This window comes from Trichomycterus rosablanca, chromosome 5 (genome assembly GCF_030014385.1).
Source record: "Trichomycterus rosablanca isolate fTriRos1 chromosome 5, fTriRos1.hap1, whole genome shotgun sequence".
Classification (NCBI taxonomy): Eukaryota; Metazoa; Chordata; class Actinopteri; order Siluriformes; family Trichomycteridae; genus Trichomycterus; species Trichomycterus rosablanca.
The window spans coordinates 35,019,432-35,030,467 of record NC_085992.1 but is presented as its reverse complement, the minus strand read 5'-3'; the positions used below and the strand labels follow the sequence as shown (position 1 = coordinate 35,030,467).

The 11,036-nt window shown below is 39.3% G+C and overlaps 2 protein-coding genes across 2 annotated transcripts; one reads left to right on the top strand and one right to left on the bottom strand.

Annotated features, from left to right (window-relative positions):
* Positions 1 to 2,072: 2,072 nt before the first annotated feature.
* Positions 2,073 to 3,358, top strand: grxcr1b (glutaredoxin and cysteine rich domain containing 1 b). Its single transcript, XM_062995101.1, has 2 exons — positions 2,073 to 2,531; positions 3,190 to 3,358. The coding sequence occupies exons 1-2, from the start codon at positions 2,100 to 2,102 to the stop codon at positions 3,223 to 3,225; spliced, it is 468 nt and encodes a 155-aa protein (XP_062851171.1). The 5' UTR covers positions 2,073 to 2,099; the 3' UTR covers positions 3,226 to 3,358.
* Positions 3,359 to 5,977: 2,619 nt separating this feature from the next.
* Positions 5,978 to 9,261, bottom strand: zgc:123321 (Protein YIPF5-like). The gene is made up of 6 exons (XM_062995100.1): positions 9,227 to 9,261; positions 8,962 to 9,081; positions 8,655 to 8,785; positions 7,344 to 7,489; positions 7,051 to 7,232; positions 5,978 to 6,140 (listed from the first exon to the last, which is right to left on the bottom strand). Exons 2-6 carry the CDS (start codon positions 9,078 to 9,080, stop codon positions 5,978 to 5,980), a joined length of 741 nt encoding a protein of 246 aa, XP_062851170.1. The 5' UTR covers position 9,081; positions 9,227 to 9,261.
* Between the last annotated feature and the right edge of the window lie 1,775 nt (positions 9,262 to 11,036).

Here is an 11,036-nt window from a genome sequence, read left to right as displayed (position 1 = left end):
TGGACTATTCTCAGTCCAGCAGTGACAGTGAGGTGTTTAAAAACTCCATCAGCATTGCTTTGTCTTATCCACTCATACCAGCACAACACACACTAACACACCACCACCATGTCAGTGTCACTGCAGTGCTGAGAATGACCCACCACCCAAATAATACCTACTCTGTAGTGGTCCTGGGAGAGTCCTGACCATTGAAGAACATCATAAAAGGGGGCTAACAAAGCATGCAGAGAAATAGATGGACTGTAGTCAGTAATTGTAGAACTACAAAGTGCTTCTATATGGTAAGTGGAGCTAATAAAATGGACAGTGAGTGTAGAAACAAGGAGGTGGTTTTAATGTTATGGCTGATCAGCGTATGTTTTCTACTAACATTGTCTGTCATTTTATTACTTATACCTATTATGTACGTACATTTGTTGGGTTATTGAATCAGCCACACCTTTCATATAGATGTGCTTTGTGGGTATACAATTACTAACACTACCTTATCTGTTGCTATGTGCACTTTGTCCTTCCCCTCCACCCAAATCATCAGTGAAAAAAGACCCCCATTGGACCAGTCTCAGCAATGTTATAATCCTAACCTGGTAATGACGTATGTTGTGGGCTAATAATATAAGTAAATTAGATGTGGCAGCATAAATGGGTTTTTTAAATAGTTTATTTAATGGCCTTTCTATTAGGAACACAAATTCTGTCAGCACACGACATTGTTTCTTATGCACAATGTGCATTAGTCCTACAGTCCTTTATCAGTAAACATACTTTAATCACAGGGGATTTATGCTGTATGCTATGTGTTTGATTCTTGTTCCAGCATTGACTATGAGGCATTTTTTTTAAATACCACCAACACTACTGCATTATAACAAATTGTTTTGAATCACTGGGTTTGTTTTAATGAAAACATGCAGCGCATTTTCAACAACACAAGCTACTTCACCATTCCACACAAAACAGATATAACTAAACTAATCTAACTTTGCTATCTAAATAAATGAAAAAATGATAGCAACCACAAAACATTTACTGTTAAATATAAGAAATATATTGATTTTATATGTAGATTGGATAAACATAACAGAGCCTGTTGGGTGGCTCGGTAAGTAGCACTGTTGCCTTGTGGCAAGAATGTCCTGGGTTCAATTCCCAGGTGGAGCGTTCAAGGTTCTTTCGGTATGGAATTTGCATGTTCTCCCAGTGTCTTCGTGGGCAATGACTTATTATGTACAGTATATGTTGTGCCCATGGGCACACAGCAAGGTCTATAAAGACACAAAGAAATGCTTGGTTTAAAGAAAATCCAGTGGCCTGTGCAGAGCCCTCAAATGAACTAGATCCTTAGTTGAGACTTTCTTGACCAACATCAGTGCTCGGCCATATAAATGCTCATTTGAGTGATAGGAGCAAATGCCCACAGACATAACTGACAAAACCCTTCTTAGAAGAGTGGCTGGTGTTATAGCTGAAAAGATCACATAAAGGTTACTTAATTTTAATACCTTTTGTTTTTGAAAAAGCCAGTTGTAGCCTAGTGGTTAAGGTAGTGGACCAGTAAACAGAGGGTTCCTGGTTCAAGCCCCACCACTGCTGCTGTTGGGCCCTTGAGCAAGGCCCTTAACCCTCACTTGCTCAAACTGTATACCGTATCTGCAATGTAAGTCGCTTTGGATAAAGGCGTCTGCTAAATGCTAAAAATGTAAATGTAAATGAAATGGGATGTCCAACAAGCTCATTGTCAGTAGTCCAAATACTTTTGATCACATAGTGTATTTCTATTATTGTAGTCTATTATTACAGCATTCAAACTAGTTGTGCCACCATTGAGCTCCTGTTCTTAAGTTATTTTTTGTATTATAATTGTTGGTTATTGCTAGTTTTTTATTTATTAATGAGAGTGCCTGCTCTGCGTGCTCAACCAGTTTCCATGGACCAGGTTCATTTAAAATTAATAAACTGAGTGACAATTTGACACCCGGTGACTTTGTTATTTCACTGAACATCAGGGCAGGACCTCTCATGTGCAGCTCTGGTTATTATTAGGACAGCAGTTTTCATTTACACTACGCTACACAGACTCTGGATGTAGAATTTAGATGTTAGTAATGGAGCGGAACATGACCGGCCGGGAGGAGGAAGGGTGCAGGCCGAAGAAGCGCGTGCGGTTTCGGGTGGCATCAGCACGCAGTGGCCGCGTGCTCAGAGAGGTGTACAGGGAAGAGGAGGAGGAAGAGATTGAGGATTCTACTGATTCGGATACAGCCGCCGGTTCAGAGACCGAGCCGAGCCGAGCCGTCTCTCCCTCCGTCAGCGAGGCTAACAGCCATCTGAACCGCCTGGCGTGTGAGTTACATAAGGACAATGACAGTGACCCGGATGACCTGCTGGTGTACGCGAGCACCGCGCATGAACAGCTCTTTAGTCGTAAACGCATCAACATCTTCAGCAAGAACGGTACAGTGCGCGGAGTCCGGGACAAAGTGAGTGCAGGACAGGTCCTCTTCAACAACCTGGCTAAAGTGTACGGGGTGAGTAGGACAACGGGGACAGAATTCAGGACTTTGTATCAAACTACCTTACTATGCAAATATACACCAATGAGCCAAAATATTTTAGAGAGAATGTCTTTATTTGTCATATATACATATACAGACGTACAGTACAATTAAATTCTTTCTTCTCATATCTTATCCCAGCTTTTCAATGGGCGCAAGGCTTACACAGTAACATCCTGGACGGGGCGCCAGTCCATCGCAGGGCAGACACACATACAAACACACACACATACACACATCCATTCACCTATAGGGCAATTTAGTGTCTCCAATTAACCTGGCTGCATGTTTTTGGATTGTGGGAGGAAACCGGAGCCCCTGGAGGAAACCCACGCAGACATGGGGAGAACATGCAAACTCCACACAGAAAGGACCCGGAACGCCCCACCTGGGGATCGAACCCAGGACCTTCTTGCTGTGAGGCGGCAGTGCTACCCACCGCCCAGCAACAATGTACTGAAATCTAATCTAAAAAAGACTAATCTAAGCAGTGATTTTAACCGGTCATAAAAATACAACGAAAAAACAAAAAGTCCTCAGATCTCACCATGACTGACACAAAATACACCACTAGCTGTAGAAATTGCATTACCAAAATAAAATGTCTGTTTTTGAATTATCTTTTTTTAAGGGATCTTTGCATGGAAACAGGCAAAAGAGATCATGAGTCTGGACAGAAGACCACACAAGTTTACAGAGAACAGAGTACAGGGTCACATCTTCACCAGTGAGTCCATAAAGGACCTTAAAGACGTATAACTGTTTGTGTCACTTAACATGAACAGTTTTTTGAAACTCTAAAGCTGAAACGTCTGTCTCGCACAAAACATAAAAAAGTGCATCTGTTGCAGGGTCTCACACTCTTAAACATTTATTCATGCACACTAGAGGGTCATTTCCACAGATCAGGCATAACATTATGACCACCTTCCTAATATTGTGTTGATCCCCCTTTTGCTGCCCCATACACAACAAACTGTGATGCACTGTGTGTTCTGACACCTTTCTATTAGAACCAGCGTTGACTTCTTCAGCAATTTAAGCTACAGTAGCTCGCCTGTTGGATAGGACCACACGGGCCAGCCTTTGCTCCCCACGTGAATCAATGAGCCTTGGCCGCCCATGTCCCTGTCGCCGGTTTACCACTGTTCCTTCCTTGGACCACTTTTGATAGATCCTGACCACTGCAGACTGGGAACACCCCACAAGAGCTGCAGTTTTGGAGATGCTCTGACCCAGTCGTCTAGCCATCACAATTTGGCCCTTGTCAAACTGGCTTAAATCCTTACACTTGCCCATTTTTCCTGCTTCTAACACATCAACTTTGAGGATAAAATGTTCACTTGCTGCCTAATATATCCCACCCACTAACAGGTGCCGTGATGAAGAGCTAATCAGTGTTATTCACTTCACCTGTCAGTGGTCATAATGTTATGCCTGGTTGGTGTATCTTAGCCAATCCACTTTCTGTATGTGTTTGAATGGTGGTATGAAAACTGGCAGTGACTGTTGGCAAGTTTTAAAACCATATCTAAACCCAACACTGATAATGACTAGGTGGGGTTTCAATCAGATGCACCACTATGTCATTCTGATTTCACATATTACAAATTCAAACAAAATTCATTCATTTTCACTCACTTCTAATCAGGGTCACTGTGGATCCAAAGCCCCATAACTCTGGGTGCAATGTGGAAATACATCCAGAGCAAGATGGTAATTCATCACTAAGAGTAGCCAATCCACATAGCATCTTTTTGGGAGGGTAAGGAAACAAACATAGATATGGGCCAAACATGCCAAACTCCACACAGACATTAACAGGACCAGCATGAGAACCTGCTATACCACTGCCACGCCTATGGGATATTAGTTTGTAAAATACCTCTGATAATACTGTTTGTATTAATATTTGTTTTGCACTAAACTTTTTGACTGAATAACATGTCTAGTAAACCTCTTAGTTTATATCTGTTTTATTTAAAAATGTATCTTTTTCTTACCAGTAATTTACAAAGTCAAATTTTTTGTTGTTTGGTTTCAACTCACTTTCAATAAATATTTTGTCTTTTCCTATTTTCATGGAATCACATTCATATTTACCAGGGTTTTTGGCACTGTATGTTCAAAAAGGTCAAACAAATATTTAAAAATACGAAACAGTTAATGGTGTTTTTCTTAATTATAGTTATTATGTTAGTAGGTACTAAAGATAATGTTTACAAGATGTCTTCTATGAACTGTGCAAGTCTATATTGGTGCACACCTCTACCACATGTCCATATGTTTGCATTCAATTATGCACAAGACCAGAAGGTCACACAGATCATTTTCCATCTGAATTATTTAATAGTTATTCACAGAATGAGAAGAGAAAGAGATAAAGAAAACAGAAGTGGGAAAAGCAGTATCAAATATCAACAGTTAAGGTTTAACAGCTACTTAACTGACTGCAGGTCTGAGGGCCAGCAGACCCTGAAAAAAGGTTAAGTAAAAATTAAAAGTAAAATTGAAGGTTAAAAGTCTTAGCCAAGCTCAAACTAATCTTTAATAGGCCAACCCCAAAATACATGTTGATAGTCTTAACAAGAAGTAATTGGTCAGAAAATAAGTAAGAGCTAAGAGAATACACTCCTGATACATGTGCCATCAGTTCCTTGTCAGTCTTTGTTGCTGCACTGAACTGGAAAGATTGAAACAGAGAAATTCACTTAAATAATCTTCCTGTACACAAAGATAAGATGATGAAAAGATGTTAAACGATTAGTGCAGATTTGGGTTTGGCCCATGTTCTGCCCAGGAGTGTACAGTACATATGCAGGTTCTATCTCTACCTCCAGTCACTGTGTTCTCATGTCTGCATGGGTTAAGTCTCACCTCCCAAAACATGCAGAAGCTGGACTGGCTACTTTAAATTGACAAAACACACCAAAAAACATAAATACTTTAGTCATTGACAGTGTCATGGTCAGCCATAGCCTAAAGTTCAAAACAGCATAACTGGCCCTACAGGATGAAGTTGCAGGCTTTGGTTGAGGCTTTGGTTTTGAATGTTAGCTATCCTGCAACCACAGAAAAATATTTGGGTATAATATTAATAAATAAATTGAGAAACCAAAGCTGCTTACTAAAATATTACAGAAAATGACTTTGCTAATGTTCTATATGGTAGAAAAGGTTAATCCTTTGGAAAATACATATTCACAATGTAAAAAAAAAAATAATAATTCACAACTACAAAAAATTCACAACTACTTTTGTCAATTTGAAAACTACATTTCAGTAAACAAGGAAATTGTATCTGGTCCTAGGCATATTTCTTTTCCTAAATGTAGCTTCTAAATTAGGTAGTTTTGAACTGATGGTTTATGTAACTTAGCTCTTAGACGATCTTTATTTTAGTTATGCTAAGTCTTTCATCAGAAGATGGTGAGAAGGGCGAAGACTCCATAGAGCAAAGAGCAGGGATAGGCCACCAGCAGCTGCTGTCCACTCATATCCAGAGTGGCACTGAAGATCTTAGAGGCTGACAGACTGCACCAGCCAATCACGAACATGGCCAGTAATGTTCCTAATACTCCTCTGAAGACACAACAGAATGAACTTTAATACACGCCAGTCAAAAATGTGTCTATTCCACTAAACTAACGTTACACAAGACTTTAAGCAACACCAAATGCCTTTGACTTTCAAGACTTCCCTTATGTTGTTGTGCTGAATAGAAGTAAGGCAGATTGGGTAATGCTGAGTCATATATTGTATTCATAATAAAAAAAAAAGTAAATCATCTCTAAATTTACCTTAAAATATTATGACAAGCCACATACTGGTCTGAAAGTGTCACTTTTTCCTGACTGGTGTAGATGGTCTGTTTGAGAATATTTACTACATGTATTCACAATGTAGACAAAACAGAAAACATTTGATCTGTAGTTAAGAGCTAATGTGTGGAAGCAACTAATACAGCTTTTTATACTTTACTCAAACTATCATCTTTGTAATGGGTTAGACGATGGGCTAGTGGATAAACGCCCCTTTGTTTTTGATGCTGCTATGATTCTTAAAATGTAATTAATTAAAAGGAAAATTAGCTTTAAAAACCTTAAAAATGTAAATTATTATTTAACTTTCTGTATATTATTATTTAACTTCTCTAACCATATAAAAAACACAAGTTCTTTTTTAACACCTTTATGATTTCCTTCACAGTAGGGACAATGGTAGCCTAGTGGGTAGAGCTTTCATCTATCAACTGAAAGTTTGAGAGTTAAAATCCAGCTCTGCCATGCATTCACTGTTGGGCCCCTGAGCAAGGCCCTTAACCCTCTCTGCTTCAGGGGTGCCATACAATGGCTGACCCTGCACTCTGACCCCAGCTTCCAAACAAGCTGGGATATGCGAAGAAAGAATACTGTACACCCGTGTTTGTATATCTGACAAATAAAAGCATTCTTAATGTGATTATTTATGTGTGTGTGTTTTACATACTTACTGTAGTGAGTAAAAAACAGCAAATGCAGAGAGTGCCACCATAGGCAGGAGGCAGTATCCTAGCACACTAGCCACACATCCAAATGATATGCAATATGCACTCATTAAATTCAGCAAAACATGTATGCCCATACATCCCATTGCACTGATTCCATACACAAAGCCAAAGTGGGCCTTTCCTGCCTGCAAACACATAAAACATGCATTTAAATTTAATTTGTGTCACTCCTTATCCAGTGATTTATGATTAGGTAGTGATTTAATTATGCAAAATGCATGAATCATAATTTATACCATAAGAAGAGTGGCTCCCAATGCAATGCAGAACAGAACAGGACCAGTTAGATCAGTTTCATTCATGATGCTGCCATCTGCTGGTTTCATTGGGTTCAGCACAGTCAGAGTCTTCTGCCAGATGTGATCAAAGTTAATGCCCAGCTCTGATGAGACACATTTATTGATTTATTCTTTATTGATTGATTTAAATGTTCGTCCTATCCTTAACGGGTATATCCACCAAAAAACGTCCTTAAACTAATAGCTCTCTCTTGTGGAGAAACTCTCACTTGCTAGACATGAGTGAGCATTTGAGTTACAAGCCAGGCCCACAGGTGCTTTTCATTTGAAAATAAATAGAATTCTTATTCTTATTCTTATTCTCATTCATAATTTATTTATTCATCTGCAGTTACCTCTTTGTCCTAAATAGGGTCACATGGGGCCTGAGTCTCTTGCAAACATTGCCCACAAGGCAGGAACACAACCTTGACAGGACACCAACTTATCAACTGGCATTATACCCATTCACTCACTCATTAGTTCCAAAGGAGCAATTTAGAGTGGCCATTCCACCATCAACATTTTTCTGAAGATGGGGAAATGGTCTGTTAATTAATTAAATGAAACCTGAGGCTAAATTCATTTAGAGTGAATACTATTTGGACTGGATGCTTAACATGCCTTTTTTATTTATTTATTTTATTAGGATTTTAGCATCATGTTTTACACACTTTGGTTACATTCATGAATGGACAGGTAGTCACTAGTCACACAAGATTCATCAGTTCACTAATTTAATGTCAAACACAGTCATGGACAATTCTGTATCTCCAATTCACCTCACTTGCATGTCTCTGGACTGTGGGAGAAAACCAGAACTCCCGAAGAAAACCCACACAGACACAGGGAGAACATGCAAACTCACACAGAAATTACCCGGACCGCTCCACCTGGGAATCAAACGCAGGGCCTTCTTGCTGTGAGGCGACAGTGCTACCCACCGTGCCTCTGTGCTGCCCTAACATGCATTTTATTAAAACACATACAGAGCAAGCAACAGCTGAGTGCTAGCTAGACAGTTAAAAGCTGTCCAATAAAATGTAAATATAATCTAATTGTCCAAAACAGTAACACTTTAAATCATCTCATTTATAACTCCACTAAAATAAATAGATGCTAATGCTTAACAGTACAGTTCTTATGCCTGGGCACACCTTAACACCTTAACGTATTCCCGTTTCTCAGGCAAACATGTTTCTGACAAAAGTGGAGCTTCACATCTACAGAGAGGGAAAAACTGAAAAAAAAAACATCTTTGTTCTTTACCCTCTAACAATGGAGGCTCTTCCTCAAAGGAGTCAGTGTATTCAGCATTCCCAGGAGGAGCTGCAGGCTGAAACATCTGCCCTGCATAAGGTGGGTCCTGTGATGGTGCATATGCATTTGATGTACCATCTCTGCCAATCACAAATAAACAACTATTTACAGTCAGAACCCTTTTACATGAATAAAAATTCATCTGAATCATATGATTGAGAGTCCAAGAATAAGTAATTGCCACTGTATGTTCAGCATAAACAAAATTATGAGCTTTTAGCATGGTCAATACTGTGGATATTAGTAAGATTCTTACACATCTTGGTAATCTGGACTGGTGTATACTGGGTCATAGCCATAGGCCTCTTGACCCTGGTCATCTATGTAATACTCAGTCTGGAAGAAGTCTTGATCGATCTCTCTGAAGTCTCCCATTCTACAAATAAACAACAGTGTAAAACACAGTAGGGTTAATCTGAATACTAGCTCTACATTACACTAAAGAAACTAAATACCACATGACACTGTAAACAGATATTTAATCAGAATATATATTCACAAAATGTTGCTGATTTAAATACCTTAAGTTCAGTAGTTTAGGCCTGTCCACCGAGTAGCATATTGTGGTGAGGCTTCACGCACTGGTCAGGCAGCTGTTAGTTCTGTGTGCTGGTTATTTATAGGCAGCTATATTTACATAGATGGCACCAACAGGCCTAAGGACACCTATAAGAATAGTAATTATGGTAGAAAGTATAGTACTATTTAATATAATAGTTATACGTTTTCTTACACTGAAATAAACAGAATCTATACAGGTACATTAACCTAAATGACACCAGCTCCAACTAGCTTGACATAAATGTCGAACAGTAAACGATTTCAGATTAAGTAGCCCTCTCTTGTGGAGAAACTTTCACTTGCTAGACATGAGCGAGCATTTGAGTTACAAAGAGCAGTCCATGAGGTGCTTTTTATTTGAAAATGCATTTAATGGCACCAAGGTGGTGCAGCGGAATATTCCGCTAGCACACCAACGCAGAGATTCTGAACTTTTTGGTTTGAATCTCGGCGTTGCCACCGGTCGGCTGGGCGCCATCTGGCGGGCACAATTGACAGTGCCTGCGGCAGATACTAACTGGCCACTGTATCTGCAGGGTGGGGGCCGGACTATGTGAGGGGTGGGATCTTCATACACTGTGTAAGAACCCTGACTGGCAGAAGAGACGTTTGTGCAGAATGCAGGGGCGAGAAGTGAAGGGCTGTGCATGTGCCGAAAAAGGCGTGTACAGCGACGTGCTCTCCTCTGATGCAATCGGGTATCCCTCAGCAGCGGAAGACAAAATTGAGTGCGCTAAATCGGGAGGAAAAAGGGGAAAAAATGTATATAAAAAAAAGAAAATGCATTTATTTTTTATAATTCATTAATTTATTCATCCATCTGCAGTAACCTCTTTTTCCTGATTAGAGTTACATGGGTCCTGTGCATCTTGCAAACACTGCCCACAAAGCAGGAACACACCCTTAACAGGACACTAACACACCAACTGGCATTGCCATCATACCTATTCACTTACTAGTTCCATAGCAGCAATTTAGAGTGACTAGTTCAACATCGACATTTTTCTGAAGAAGGGGAAAATGTGCTGTTGTTGAATTAAATGAGACCTGAGGCCAAATTCATTCAGAGCAAATACTATTTGGACTGGAGACCAGTTAATTCAGTCATTTCTATTGTTTTATTTCCCTGGCTGCAAGCAAACAAATTAGGCAATCAATGTGAAAACATATTTAAAATAAAACGTACTAACCGATTACTTTTTCATGTGTAATTTAACAGATCTGAGTATTCACCACATTGAGTAACTACAAATAAAATGAGCATCAATCACAATAATCATTAAGATGTGAGTCTATATATGGTTTTATTTCGGTAATTACAAGCACATTTTAATTAAGCATGATCCAAGTTTCTTTGTACAGTTTCTATTCAGTTGTTATCGCCATGCTGTATGTCTCAGCTACTCTAGATTTACATTCCATGCTAGTGTAAAAAGACTTGAATAGAGAAGACATCAGTTTACCCTTGCTCTAAACGCCTCCTATTTCCTTTAAATTGTGTGAATCCTTAGAGATGGACGACGTTTGAGGTCATGAATTTAATCATGTAGCAGCAGATAACTGGGGGTATTGATTAGTGTCTGGATTAACTTACTATTTTGAACTAAATATTTGATTTCTGCTCTGCGATGCGAAAACCTGCATATACAATTACAATTTACCAGGCAGGAGGCCCATTAAAATTTGGTAAACGTAGTCAATTGATAAAAACATATTATGAAATTATTTCTGAAAAGCATGGAAATAAATGACGTCATTAATAACAAAGGG

Excerpts from the sequence above, each read along its gene's own strand:
- grxcr1b (XM_062995101.1), top strand. The coding sequence starts at position 2,100 with ATGTTAGTAATGGAGCGGAACATGACCGGCCGGGAGGAGGAAGGGTGC. Across the intron at positions 2,532-3,189 it reads ACCTGGCTAAAGTGTACGGG|GGATCTTTGCATGGAAACAG; the intron begins GTGAGTAGGACA and ends TCTTTTTTTAAG.
- zgc:123321 (XM_062995100.1), bottom strand. The coding sequence starts at position 9,080 with ATGGGAGACTTCAGAGAGATCGATCAAGACTTCTTCCAGACTGAGTAT. Across the intron at positions 8,786-8,961 it reads AGTCCAGATTACCAAGATGT|AGATGGTACATCAAATGCAT; the intron begins GTAAGAATCTTA and ends TGTGATTGGCAG. Across the intron at positions 6,141-7,050 it reads GCTGTTTTTTACTCACTACA|AGGAGTATTAGGAACATTAC; the intron begins GTAAGTATGTAA and ends TTGTGTCTTCAG.